The sequence below is a fragment of the Brassica rapa genome, chromosome A10 (genome assembly GCF_000309985.2).
Source record: "Brassica rapa cultivar Chiifu-401-42 chromosome A10, CAAS_Brap_v3.01, whole genome shotgun sequence".
In the NCBI taxonomy this organism is placed as follows: domain Eukaryota; kingdom Viridiplantae; phylum Streptophyta; class Magnoliopsida; order Brassicales; family Brassicaceae; genus Brassica; species Brassica rapa.
In genome coordinates, this window is record NC_024804.2 from 3,291,055 (window position 1) to 3,306,277 (window position 15,223).

The following is a 15,223-nucleotide window of genomic DNA, read 5'->3' on the forward strand; positions in this document are numbered from 1 at the left end:
TGATCATCTAAGAAAATAGATAGATATATAAAAAATATTTATATTACTTTGAAAATATACATTTTTGTATTGTTTAAAAATCTAAAAGAAAGTATTTAAAAATAATTTTCTAAAAGGAATATTTTCATTTTGTGAACTTTCCTTTTTAATGAAATCATATTATATATACATATATTTTTTGTTTTTAATTTTTTTTTAAACTTTATAAATGTTTCCTTTTTATTATATATTTTATTTGGAAAATATCAAAAATGAAACGTAATAAAAATTAAATAATATTATTTAAATGAAATATTTTTAATTCCTTAAAAGTATTAGTGTAATCAACCATAATGAAAGTTAACATGAACACAACAAATAAAAAATTGATTTCTCTAACCTTTAATCATATTTTTACCGAATTGAGCCCCATATGGTTCCAACATAGACATCCAGATTGTTACTCAAATGTAAATTATATGGAAGGCAATAACAAAACATGATAATTTATCTTCATGTTTTATCTATCTACTAGATACGACATGCAGCCTTCATCACCTAGTTTGATTTAGTCTCTGCACTAAAAATTCAGTTAACTTCTTACTGCTTTCAACATGTGATACATAAAATGTCACATTGCGGAGCAAAGGAAACCCAAGTAGAAGAAACAAACAAAACATAAATACAAAAGCTAAGAGAAGATCCAACAAGAAGAAGAGAATAGGATGCGACCTTTCCAACCTTGCAAGAACCAATTACTATATTCATCAAGCACAAAGTCTTTATGGTAACCCCACTTCTTCATCTTCACCCTGATAGACTCAACAAGCTCTGCTTCCACAGGCTTCTGCTTAAACCCATCTCTCATCATCCTCACCTGCCACTGCTTGTAAGTCTCCGGCCTCTCAACCCTATCCACTCTTTCACAAGCGATCATTTTCATCACTTCCCTCCTGTAAAACTCCCCTTCCAAATGTATCCTCTCCGGGTTCTCCTTGGAAAGAGTCGCACCAAACATGTCTAACAGCAACGAGTAATGAAACAAAGCTTCTTTGAACCGCGTCGTGAAGAACAGGGCATTGAAAGACCCGTTAACCGTCGAACTGAGGAAAACGTCAGGCTTCATGTCTCTGATCAGTTTCAAGAACCTGTCTCTAGGACAATCCTCTTCCCCGCCAGGAGTCACGTCTCTAACGTTCTTGAGCCTGAGAGCAGTATTAACCGCGAGAACTTTGTTTGGTCGGATCTTGAACTCTTCCAAACGTATCGTCTCCCAGTTCCTGGACGCGATCGTATTGTACTCAAACGGGACACCGAACTGTTTGCAATACTCCGTGAGTCTCCGACACATATCCTCTATCCTCTGCATCGGATAGAACCCGTTCTGAGGAATCTCTACACCGTTATCTGTAGCTTCCGTGGCCCGGTCTTGCTTTTTGATATATTCTGTATAAACATAGGCCACTGGAAACCGTAGAGGATCCCAAAGTCTATGACGTGAAGCACCGAAGCGTCTTTCGCAGCGTCGAGAATCATCTTGCTGGAGTAGAAGTACATCAAAGTCATGAAGGGAGACACATACAAGAACACGTGGTAGGATTTAAGAGTTTGAGCGGCCGTTCGTTTCTTGGAGGCGATGGAGTCGTAGTAGCTCGTGATCGTGGATCCAGAGCTACCTTCCAGACGCGCCTGGAGTGCGTTGGCGAAGAAGTAAGCCAGCCTCTGCGACGCGTCGCCCAGAGGCGTGCATTGTTTCCTTATTTGTCTCAGCAAATCGTCGGCTGTGATTTTGTCCCTTGCTGAAATAGACTGTGCACATAGCGTGAGAAGCGTGCGGAAATCAAATGTTTGGCTCTTCTTTTTGGTGCGTCCTCCTTCTTTCTTGGTGACCTGAGGCTTGCTTGATACGCTCTCGCCTTCTTCGATGACTTGCAGATCGCTTTTGCAGTCGAGAAGGAGAACTTTGTCAAAGAGCTCTGTTAGTTTACTATCTTCAACAACCGTTAAAGCAGATTGTTTACTGCTCCTAGCTTCTTCTATATCTTCAACTTTTTAAATAATCCTCAATTAATATAAGAGTCTTTACTAATCTGGATGTGGATCTTCTGGATACCCTTAAACTTGCAGAAACGGAATCAAAACTTTGGGCTAAAACACAAATATTGAATGACAAAAAGAGGACTCCACAGGTAGAGGCTACGACTCTTCCGTCAATTCCAGGAAGATGGTGTTTTACGGATGGTTCCTGAAAAGAGAATGATATTTTTTCCAGGTCAAGGATGGTACAGTACCTTAGAAGGATTTGAGGGATTGATGGGGGCAAGGAATGTCCGAGCTTTCCTTTCTCCTCTTCATGCAGAGATGGAAGCGTTACTATGGGCAATGGAATGCATGAAAAACTTACTACAATTTCAGGTTACGTTTGCAACGGATTGTTCTCAATTGGTGAAGATGGTTTCAGAACCAGAAGAATGGCCAGCGTTTGCAAGTTATTTGGAAGATATAAACAGCCTGAAAGAGAGTTTTTTCGGAGCAGAGATTATCTATGTATCAAGAACGCATAACAAGAAGGCGGATAGCTTAGTCCGCAGTGCTAGGAAAGAAACGTCTTTTGTAGTTCACATGGATCAAGATCTTCCAGTGTGGTTCACAGAGTCTATATGAGTCTGTAAAGTTGATGATAAAAAAAGAAAATCTATACTAATAAAAGGGACCTTTTGAGGCTACATAGAGCGTCCACATCAGCAAAAAAACTTATTCTGAAAGATGACATGTGGCATAAAATATAATTTTACATTTTAATATTATTAATTTTTGAAAATTATAAATAATATGTAAACATACATCATAAAAAAGGAAAAACTACAATAAACATATGTAAAATTACCATTTTTCACTTTAAAAAAAGACGGATTATCTCCATAATGTAAAATTACCGTTTTATAAAAAAAACATTATATATAATTTCAAAAATAATAAATATATGTAAGCATACGACATAAAAAATGGAAATACTACATTAAAAATATGTAAGATTACTACTATACTAATAAAATGGACCTTTTGAGGTTCGATAGAGCGTCCACATCAGCAAAAAAAAATTCTCCCGAAAGATGACTTGTGGCATAAAATATTGTTTTACATTTTAATATTACTAATTTTCAAAAAATATAAATAATATGTAAACATGCATCATAAAAAATAGAAAAACTACATTAAACATATGTAAAATACCATTTTTCACTTAAAAAAAGACGGCTTATCTCCATAATGTAACATTACCGTTTTACAAAAAAAACATAATATATAATTTGGAAAATAATAAATATATGTAAACATACAACATAAAAAATGGAAATACTACATTAAACATATGTAAGATTAACATTTTACATTTTTATTTAAAAATAATAATATGTAAACGTACAACATAAAAAATAGAAAAACTACATTAAACATATGTAAGATTACCATTTTTCTCTAAAAAAAAGACGGCTTATCTCCATAATGTAACATTACTATTTTGTAAAAAAAAACATTATATACAATTTTGAAAATAATAAATAATATGTAATCATACAACATAAAAAATAGAAATACTACATTAAACATATGTAAGATTAACATTTTACATTTAAAAATAACAATAATATGTAAACATACAGCATAAAAAAAAGGAAAAACTATATTAAACATATGTAAGATTACCATTTTTCTCCATAATATAACATTACCATTTTATAAAAAAAACATAAATATAATTATTTGACTATTTCCAAGTTCTTCTATTAAACATTGTCGTTTTACATTAAAAATAGAAAAATACATTAAGATTTAAATATCTATCTTAAAATATAAAATATAGATATTAACTAAATATAAAGTATAAGAAAGAGAAATACTCAATATATAGAAAAATAAATAATAAGTAAATATTATAAATATATAAATATACGAATTATATATACAATAATAAGTAAATGCACAATTTTTTTAAAATGGAAAGAGTACATTAAATATTAAACATCTATCTTAAAATGTAAAATATAGATATTAAGTAAATAGAAAGTATAAGAAAAATAAATACACAACTTAAAAACAATGGAAAAAGTATATCAAGATTTAAACATCTATCTTAAAATGTAAAATATAGATATTACTTAAATAGAAAGTATAAGAAAAAGAAATACACAATTTAAAAAAAATGGAAAAAGTACATTAGTTTTTAAACATCTATCTTAAAATGTAAATCTATCTTAAAATATAAAATTATTAGTAAATAGAAAGTATAAGAAATAGAAATACACAATATAAAGAAAAATAAATAATAAGTAAATATATAATATAAGTAAATACCCAATTTAAAAAATGGAAAATTACATTAAGATTTAAAAATATATCTTAAAATTTAAAACATAGATATTATGTAAATAGAAAGTATAACAAATGGAAATATAAAATTTTAAAAAATGGAAAACGTACATTAAAATTTAAACATCTATCTTAAAATGTAAAATAGAGATATTAAGTAAAATAAAAAGTACAAGAAATGGAAATACATATACAGGAAAATAAATAATAAGTAAATAATGGCAATATATAATATATGAATTATATATATAATAATAAGTAAATACACAATTTTTTTAAAAAAATGGAAAAAGTTCATTAAGCATTAAACATCTATCTTAAAATGTAAAATATATAATATAAGTAAATACACAATTTAAAAAAATGGAAAAAGTACATTAAGATTTAAATATCTATTTTAAAATATAGATATTACGTAAATAAAAAATATAAGAAATAGAAATAAACATTTAAAAAAATGGAAAAAGAACATTAAGATTTAAACATCTATTTTAAAATATACAGCTATCTTAAAATGATAATAAATTATATAAAAATAGAAATACCACATTAAACAAAAAAAAATGTATAGTTTTACATAAAGAAAGTTCCTATAAAACTCATTATTCCATCAACATCAGCCTCACACTATCAAAGAAAATTTTAAAGCACTCGAGCAATAAAATGGTTCCACCATCAACTCTTGCCGTCCCAAAAACTTTTAATGACATTGAATGAGATTTTTTATAACAACGAACTTTTTGTAAGGTGGATTCATTGTTGGGAAACCCGCAACTTCCAAAAGCCAAACTTATTCATGGGAATTGAATTGCTTTTCATAGACTTAAAGGTATTCTTACAAATTTAAATTAATCTAATCTATAATTTAATTGTTAATATTCATACTAACTCTTTCATGATCAAACCATTACAGTTAATAACCATTCAAGCGTTTTCCCGAAACACTTCCTTCCTCGCCGAATCAGGTATTGGTTCATGTTGGTTTAGTATTGTTTTTGTTTATTAACTGGTTTAGGATGGTCCTATTGTAAGTATAATTTAAGTTGGTTTAACATATATTATGCTTAAAATAACTTAAATTAAATAATAGTAATATTATGCTTAAAATATAATTTTAGAGAGTTTTCAAATATAGTTTACAGAACATTATAGGTGATGAATTTAATTTATTAAATTAGTTTATTACTTAAAACTAAGTTTTTTTTTAAAACATACTGAGTTATAAATATCAATGATGGATTGGTGAGTATAACATGAAGACAAAAATATAAATATATGATTTTCAAGATAAGAAATTCAGCTTTTATTGAGTTACTCAATATACAATATCTTAAATTATTTTTAAAAAAATATACATAATTTATATATATAGATTAATCTTCCAAACTTAAACTATTATATTATATATGAACAATGTATTTAAAAAATAATAATTTCTGATTTAAAAAAAAAAACAAATGGTTATTTTCAAAAATGGATGTAATTTACATTATACTATCATTTAACAAGTATTAGATACGTTTTGATATATCCTTTTTCTATTTCTAGAAAACAATAAATTGTTAAATATCAATATCATCTAGGTTAAGTATACGAACAGCACAAATTCAAACATCACAAAAAATATTTACATAAACATTATAATACAATAATTTAATCAAAAAATACAATTCAAAAAAACAATACTCAAAAGAATATTTATATACTTAATATTAGAAAATAAAAGATATTTTTGCTAAAGATATTTTAATGGATCGATCGATTGTTGAGCATGTGGTCGATCCAGAAATACTCTGCAGTTTAATTAAATATCTAAAACATTTATTTCAACACTCAACAGATAGTTTTGCTAAATATGATAACTAGATAGCCAACAAAATTACAAAAAAAATATTTAAATAGTAAAAAATATGTTAATTTAACGTGTTAAAATTTAAAAATAAATTTTAATTATGATATGCATCTTAACATTTATATAAATATATATCATAACCTAAATATAAATAATTTAACAAGTTAAATTAGAAAAAATAAAAATCCCGGGCGTAGCCCGGGTTAATCCCTAGTTAATATAAGAGGATTGTGAAACTTTAATTTAAACCACGATGTGTTCACCTTGTGTATGTCAATATGGTTTAGAGTAGGCATGGGCATTCGGGGTCCCAATTGGGTTTTGGTTTTATCCATTCGGGTTTTGATTTTTTGGTTTATTAAAATCAGCCCCATTCGGGTTATATGAAAGTTCGGTTCAGAACCAGTTGGGGTTAGTAAATTTCAAAGAACCGGTATAACACATTGTACTTTCGGGTTTGAGTCCTAATCGGTTTTTCGGTTTAAAATACATGATTCATATATATTTTGTAACCAAAACATAAGTGAAATCGGTTCTTCGAATTTAAAGTACATGATTTGTACCAATTTTAACTAGGAGTTTTCCTGCGCCATGCGCAGATATAAAATATTTAAAAATGTTATATATAAATAAAATTTTCTATTTTTATATTTTACTTTTATTAGTTTAAAAAATAAAACCATAATGTAAATTGTTTTTAGTTTGATTTATTCAAGTCCACTTTGACCCTTTAATTTTGCATTACTTAACGTTTGATAAAAATAATTGAAATTATAAAGTTACTTTATTATATTATTCTTTATTTAATTACCATTTTAAATATGTCTATTTGTAAATATATAAATTATTTCTAATAATATATACATTAAATAAAATTAACTTATATACGTTGATAAAATATATTGTAAACTACACTTATTTTAATAATAAAAATATGATTCATATATTGATGTAAAATTTTACTATTCGTAATTATTATTTATATATAAAAACATATTATTTTAATTGATATAAAAAGTTATTAGATATCATAAAATCTTACCAAAATGAATATTTACTGAGAAATTTTTTTTTTTGATATAAATTTATTAGTTATTACTATATTATGAAACCTTTCCAAAAATATAAATCCGTATATAGAAAATCATCATTATTATATTTAAGAAATCTAACCAAAAACATAAATCTAAATATAGAAAATTTTACATGTCACAATTAGATTTATGTCATGTCATATTTCTTTTAAGCCATGTCATCATTTTTTTGTGAAAGTTAATGTAGTGATGACACATATACCAATCACTTCTCAAATATAGTTTAGGGGATAGCCAAATCATAAGTAAAATTGATTCTAAAATAAGAAAGGTAAACATAGTTATTGATAGAAAGAAAACCAAATAAATGAAAGCATAAAACAAAAACTAAGTTCTCATAAAATGAGAAACATTATTCAATGAAAACAAAACCTAAATCTAAAAATTTCAAGCTTCAACCGCCATCTTCAACCATTAACCTTCGTATAATAGATAATTATTTTAGAATTTCAATAATATTTTAAAGTATTTTGGATACATATTAGGAATTAAGATCATGTTTGGTAGAAGTTCTTTTTGTGATTTTAAATATTTCGGGTTCTATCGGATATCCATTTAGATTCGGGTTCGGTTCAGATAATACTCATAACCAAAATACCATAAAACAAGATCCATTCGGTATTTATATCGGGTTCGGATTTATTTTTATTGAATCGGATTCGGTTCGGGTTTTGAATTCGGTTTATTTGCGCGGCCCTAGTTTAGAGTTAGAAAATAATCAATTTCATGGGTTTTCTACAGGTTTGAAAGTTTTCAATATTATTTCTTATTATGTTGTCCTAATACATGCTTATATCTCTTGGTCCGGAATTTACATTTAACTACAGTTTTCATAGGATGTTACTACTTTTTGAGATTAATTCATCACAATGCACAATATCTTGTAAGATTACTTGCAGCAAATTACATGTTTATGCCTGATGCAGTAGAACTTTGTAAACAAGACATTTGTTGAAGTTAGCTTTTTTTTATTATTTATGCAACATAAGCTTTGCGTGAGCATAGAATACTTTCTTGTGCTATACTTATACACACGCTACGCTACAAGCGTATTACCATTCTCTAGTGTCCAAGAACCACCTACTTTTAACCTAATCCACTCGTGCTGGCTAGAGATTAGCCATATGAACACATCAATCTAAAAAGATTACTCAATGATGTCGACTTTTCATAAAGATGTGAAGTATATTGAACCTGACATCTCCAGTAATTTATCCATTGATCCATGAGATCCTAAAGAATCTTCCCGCATTTTTTTTTTCTAATTCCATTTCCTATCAACTCTAGCTTCTTTTTTAATGTTAAGGAATCTTGTCTACAGTCCCCATGTGTGTATGAGGGAGTCACTTGATCTCCTTTTTCTTTTTCGCATTCATTATTTTCATTGTGCTTGTTTGTATCATTATTAATAATAACTAGGTAAGGAACCCGTGCGATATCGCACAGATACTCATTTTATAAAAGTTATATTTCATATTTTAATAAAATAACATTTTATAAATATTTTTTACAATTTATTTTGGAAGATACATATGTTACAAAACTATCTTGCATGCAACTATATTTCTTTATTGATAATACTGAAAATCTATATTTTATTTATAGGTTTGGTTGTAATAAATTTATAAACATGTAAATACCAAATAAGATTTTTGTCTTATTATCCGTTTAGTTAAGTTATTTAAAAATCTAAAAAATAACTGAATATTTGAATCTAATTAAAAAGAAAACATATTCCAAACTAATTGTTTACTAAATTAGTAAGGTAACTTATAAGGACAAGTCAAATAGTCATGATTTTTTTGAAACCATATAAGATGTGTGCGGTCGAAAACATAACAATATGATAATTTTATGATATATATTATCCCTTAAAATATTCTTCTTAGCATATCGCCCATACTTTCTGTTTTATTAGACATTCTAGAACAAAATAAAAGAACACTAAAACTGATTATACATAGATTCTAAACCTTCAATATCTCAGTCAAACTTATTCATTATAATGTTGTAACTCTCTGATTCATTTTTTGGATTGAGTGAATCTGCACAATAAAAAACGAAAGCTATGTTTATAAATCAGTGAAACAATAAACTGAAAACCTTTGCAATTTAATGACTGTAATTTATTGAAATTCTTTAAATGTGGTCTGGATTATCAAAGTAGACACTAAAATTTTGTTAAATCAAACTGTTTTAAAAGAAAAAAAAATATTATGGACAAAGCTGTTGTTTATAAATATGATAGAAAAAATGGTTGAACATAAATAAGAAGAGTTTTCTTAGTTCACTTCACAACTGTAAAGATGATGATTAATTGCATACCATGCGTTGCCACACAATCCAAAGTAGAAGATGTAATAGTAGTTAATAGTAACAGTACATATTGAGTAAAAAGGTGCGTACGTTAAAGGGTGATAATTAAGAGTATCAATTTTTTTTTGTTAACGGTTATGGAAATCATCTCGTTTGAAAATTTGACCTTCATTGTTTCCCTTGCTGCTTTTGAATTTTAAAGTTATACATTATTTTACATGTCATGATTCAGTAATTAACAGGTTAAATTTTTGAGTTTTACAGAATTGCGACAGTAAATATCGTGCCTAACATTAGTTTACAAAATCGTGACAGTCATGGTTGTTGTGATTTCTGAATGCACACAACTCCTTATATAGAAGATTAAAGATTGCAATGGTTGGCACCAAAAGTTGCAATGAAACAACACAATAAAATATACTTATATGAATAGTCACAACTTTTAAATATAAACAGTCACATTCTTTCAATTTAAATATAGTTATTTTTAGAAAATACTTATATAAATAGTCACAACCTTTCAATATAAGTGGATTCACAATCTTTGGAATTAATTGGGATTGCTATTATTATTAGATTAGTGAATACCTATCTCAAAATGACCCCCTATTCAGATTCATAATTTATCATGATGCTTCTTTGTGCCCATTTCATCTCGACCACCTTTTTGGGTTAAAAACATACATTTCACTAGGTTTTAAGTTTTAACTCATATATTAACACAATAATTATACTATTATACCAGGTTTGAACGTACATGTCTATGTCTTGGTCCACATGTCTCTATTTAATGTAACAACAATAGTAGTTTATGATGTATGACCTGATCAACATATTTCACTTTATCCACAAGCAAAATGCATCTCTATCAACCAAGAAGTTATGATATAGTATACAAGGGATTTGTTGATGATATCTTGTGTATTTGCATAGTTTTAGCAATCATTTTAGTTCTCAATTTGTCCATTTAGATGCATTTAGAGTAGATTTAGGTGCATTGCATATACATTTGTCTATATTAGGTGATGGAGATGCTATTTGGTGAGTTTGGAACCTTTGGAGATGGTTTAGAGACAAGAATGGTGATTTTGGTTCACAAGACGAGGTCCCAATTGTCCCAGCGGCCAAGCCAAACCGCTGGGAAAATGCACACGCCCCTGCCCCATATGTACTTGTTGCAGCGGCCAAATGACATGTCAAAAACCAGCTGCGACACTTAGAAAAATCTGCACTTCTGTTTTTACCAACTTTTTACCTAAATTATCTTGGGTCAACCCAGACTTGTTGGGTCGATCCAGCTCGTTTTTAGACCACTATAAATACTTTTTAGACCTAATTTTAGGGGTTATATTGTTTTCTATCTAATCAAAAGCCACTTTTGGGTGAAAGATCTAATCTTGATCATAATTTCTCATCTTTGCTTGATTATCTTGCTCTCTAATCATGTTTAACCTTGAATCATCAATGGTTTTTGGGTTATTCATGTCTATTAGTGAGTAGACTAATCTTGGATTCATGGGCTAGGGTGATTAAGAGTGATTAGAGAAGATATAGGGTGTTTAGTGTTAGATCTACTTGTTTCCTTGCTTGTTGAGGATTCTCAATGCTATTTTAGTCTTGATCATACTAAAATAGATCTCTAAGCATTTCCTACCCACAAGGTGTATGATGAAATGCCTAAACCAACTCTTCAATGCTTTTAGCTTGCTTTACCTAAGGGATTAGTTGCTAAAGGAGTTAAGATTGCTATTAGACTTGTTCTCCATGTTTGCTTTAGTAACATTCAACCTTAGGGATTAGATGCTTGAGTTGCTTTAGCAAAAGAACATTCATCTAGGGATAGAGCTTGTTTAGCTTAGTGTCTAGGCATAAGGAAAGTGTTTGATTGCTAGCTTGCCACCCTTAGATTGGATCTACATCACCCAAGATCAAATGTCTAGTCCCATGAGTAGGTCTGGGATTTCGGGTATTCGGATCGGTTCCGGGTAAGATCCGTTCGGGTCCGGATATTCAGTTATTTACAAATTGTATCCAATGAGTACTTGGAACAGTTCGGTTCGGTTTCGGATCGGTTTTCGGTCGGTTCCGGGTATTAAATTATTAAACTGAAACTAATATTTTTATGTATTTTATATTTTCTATTTTTTTTTTATTTTTTTTTTTAAATAGTTTAATCCAAATCGGATATATATGTATAGTTTGAAAGTAACTACAACGAAATAGAAGTGGTGCAGTGGTAAAAGTTGATGTACTTTCAACTTTCCCACCCGGGTTCGAAACCCATGAGGCGCAAATCCATGTTTTTTAAACATTATTTCGGTTTAAACGGGTACCCGATCGGATCCGGATAAAAACCCGAACCGACCCGATACCCGTGGATATTCATAAACATTACCCATCGGTTAAATATGCCTTATCCGAAACCGATCCGAACCGGTCCATTTCGGGTCTGATCCGGTTCGGTATTCGGTTCCGGTTAAAAAGTCCCAGGCCTACCCATGAGTCCTCTTGCTTCATATTAAAAAAGAAAGATCATTCCTTTATTGCATTAGCTTATTAGTTCTTAGTTCATACCATTTTTAAAATTGGATTGCACTTAGTTTAAGCATGAACTTGCATTCCCTTTGCTTTAGAATCACCTAGGATTGGTTCGACAATCTTTTATACTATAACATTTGATTAGGAGCCTTGAAAACTCCTAACATCAGTTGCTAAATTCACAAATTTGAATAGAAAACTCTTTATGCAAGTTCCTGATGAAACACCTTAAGGGTCAAAAATTTGCAAGGCAACAAAAGGAATAACATGTTATTATTAACCAAGCACTGTGACAATTACATTAGACCTCACATATCTTCATCTATACCCTTCTTCACCACATTCCTTTCCTTTTTTTTTCCTTACACAATGAATATTTTCAAATACATAACATAACAAATAAACAAAAAAAAGTATATATGAAAGTAAAAAAAGATCAGTTTCATCCCGCTAACATCCATTTTCACACCGCGAAGATAACATTTCTTTCCCAGTCTATAGACCAAGACTGGTCTCGAGCTTCTGATGTCCCTCCAGCAACTGTTGTTTCCCCTGTTGCTGGGACCAGTAGGCATGAGCCATCAGTACCCTGTCTAAGAGCTCCTGTGGAACTGGCTCACCTCTCCTTTGTTGTGGCGATATTCTTGCTGTGTGCACCAGCGTTTTCCACTTATCCTATCATTCACATCAAACCAAAATATAATAACTTCTTGCATAAGCAACATACCTCATTTACAAAATGAGCGGTAAAATAAGATATTGTTTTGTTTGTTTTACCTTCAAATCGACATAAGTCCGGTGCTTTGCATTATCAAACGCTCGCAGCTTTACATCACGCCACCTACAGATAGATATGACATCAATATTAGAACTTTCTTGGACCATTAAGACTTTTAGGTTTGTTGTAACATTAGCAAATCAATCACCTTCCGGTCCCAAGTCTCTCCACAGCTTGAACAAGGACCTCTACTTCTGCAACAGAGAAAGGTCTACGGATTCTGCGCTGAGCCACCTCAGATCGCTTAGGTTTTCGAGGTGGGACTACGTTTAAAGCCTGTGCATGCAGAGGAGGAGCTACAGGAATCAAAGCTCTGGAGTAGACTGGTTTGGCCCTATTATGTGCAGAGGGTTTGGAGTCAAGGTCACTTTCTACAGAGTTACTAGGTTTAGCATGTTTCCCTTGTGATGCAAGACACCTAATGGACATACAAATCACATTAGGAAAATGTTACTTTTAATCTACACCAAATAAATAAGAAGCAAACATTAATGTTTGAAGTAAGACTTACCTTGTTAGCGTGTGAGGTACATTAAATGGACGGAGACAATCAGAATCTTCAGGAGCCAGCGGTTTTGTGGAGTGTGGAGGGTTTGGCTCAAGACAAAAGCCTAAGGTGTCTGAGAGAGTGTCTAGAGAGATTCCATTCTGAAGAAGCATTTTACTGTCGTCTCTAACTTTTTTTCCATGAACAAGAACACCTATGCGTAGTCCACCTTCAAGTATGGTGGTCACAGCTTCCAAGACTGTCCTCTAGCAAAGGTAAGTAAATTCTCATTAATATCACAAATATGAATGACCCTTTCAGAAATTTCTAAGCAAAAATAGTTCAAACCTTAAGCGAACCAACAGTAGCAGTCTCTGGAATCTCAATGAAAAGCTCAGGAACTTTAAATGACTTGATTCCAAGTTTCACTAAGCACAGCAAAAATTTAACAAAGTCAGTACAAAACTCTTGAGTGATAGTAAAACCTTAATAGAAAAAGATACCGTGAGAATCTCTTGATTGTAAAGCTGGCTGCTTCTGACAAGCTATGGTTGACATAAAAGCTGAACCTTCAAAAAAAAAAAAAACCAAAGCTCAAAGTCACTCATCATGATGTAGCTTGAAGGTTGAAGCTTAAACTACTAGCATCTGATTATTACCCCTTTTAGGTGTTTCTTCTGATTGTGACGCTGTATAACCATCAAAGTATCTTCTTTTCTTGATTGGATATCTCCTCTCTGATCTGAAGCTTTTAAGACAATGTTTCTTGTTGTAGTAACTAGGCTTCAAGTCCATGTCTAAACATATTTAGAAAAACATAAACATTGTCAAAAAAAATATCACTAGCCCACAAAATGGTCTATATATATATGCTCACCTGAATTAGTAACCGTCGTCTCTTTCTGCTTTGAAGAGAGTTTACAATACTTTGAAGCCAGGACTTTCTTTATTCTTCTATCTCCTATTCTAAGGGTTGACCTAAATGTTTTCGTTGTGTAACGTGCTGAGAAGTTTTCGCCATCATCATTGAGTAAATCTATATCATCAGAGCACACTGGAGGAGGAACAGGTTTCTTGAAGCCACTACCTATATGATGCTTATTCTCGGCTATAATATCCCTTGATAACTCTGGTTCACAATCATTTATTAGTCTCCCATGCATTGATATCTTATCGTTAGTCTCTGACCTAAAACAAACACTCTGACCTAATCCTTGAGTGCCAAGCTTCTCCGAGGAGTCCGAAGTTATGCCAGAGGTAGATCCAAAATGGAAATCTTTGGGAGGACTTGGAGATCTATGAGTTTTTGGAAGGATCTCAGAGACAAAGAACCTCCTCTCAGCATCATTGTCATGAATATGATCACAGTTAATTTCCTCTACCACTGTTTGATGCGGTTTTGTCTTAACAGCACACTGATCTTCTTCATTAGTATCCCCTATGGCGTTGTTACTTGAGGAAGAAGAATTGCCACCACTTTCAAGCAGAAGGTCTCCAGCTACTGCAGCCAACAAATCGAAGGAAGATATTTGATTCTTCTTGAAAGCACTCTTCTAGCAAAATTCACAAACACAATCAGATATATCAGAGGGGAAGAACCTACAATGGTACTTCAAAAATGTTGGAAACAGACAAAAGTTTATGAATCTATTTACTCTTGGTGATCTTGTAGCTCGAGGTGTAGGAGGCACCTCATAGCCATTGAATCCATGATCAAGCCTCCTTTGCAACACCATGATTTCAAGAACAAGTTTCAGACATTCAACAAAAGGATGTAATGCTTTGTCACCGATTAATTAATTAACCTA

The 15,223-nt window shown here is 30.8% G+C and overlaps 2 protein-coding genes across 4 annotated transcripts; both read right to left on the reverse strand.

Annotated features, from left to right (window-relative positions):
* Nucleotides 1-101: 101 nt before the first annotated feature.
* LOC103844406 (scarecrow-like protein 31) lies at nucleotides 102-2,031 on the reverse strand (the record flags this gene model as incomplete). The annotated part of the gene is given in 2 exon segments (XM_018655418.2): nucleotides 102-1,383; nucleotides 1,386-2,031. Coding segments are annotated over 2 exon segments (1,359 nt in total), but the record flags the coding sequence as incomplete, so codon positions are not given.
* A 10,377-nt stretch (nucleotides 2,032-12,408) lies between these two features.
* Nucleotides 12,409-15,194, reverse strand: LOC103843940 (telomere repeat-binding protein 5). Of its 3 annotated transcripts, none has more exons than XM_033281611.1 (9): nucleotides 15,071-15,194; nucleotides 14,293-14,968; nucleotides 14,075-14,212; nucleotides 13,919-13,978; nucleotides 13,764-13,843; nucleotides 13,440-13,681; nucleotides 13,077-13,346; nucleotides 12,928-12,991; nucleotides 12,409-12,825 (listed from the first exon to the last, which is right to left on the reverse strand). In XM_033281611.1, exons 1-9 carry the CDS (start codon nucleotides 15,149-15,151, stop codon nucleotides 12,646-12,648), a joined length of 1,791 nt encoding a protein of 596 aa, XP_033137502.1. In that variant the 5' UTR covers nucleotides 15,152-15,194; the 3' UTR covers nucleotides 12,409-12,645. The 3 variants fall into 3 exon arrangements, with proteins under 3 accessions (XP_033137502.1, XP_033137500.1, XP_033137501.1); XM_033281609.1 differs by having other exon boundaries at nucleotides 13,919-13,984; XM_033281610.1 differs by having other exon boundaries at nucleotides 13,919-13,984; nucleotides 14,293-14,965; nucleotides 15,071-15,173.
* Nucleotides 15,195-15,223: the final 29 nt, after the last annotated feature.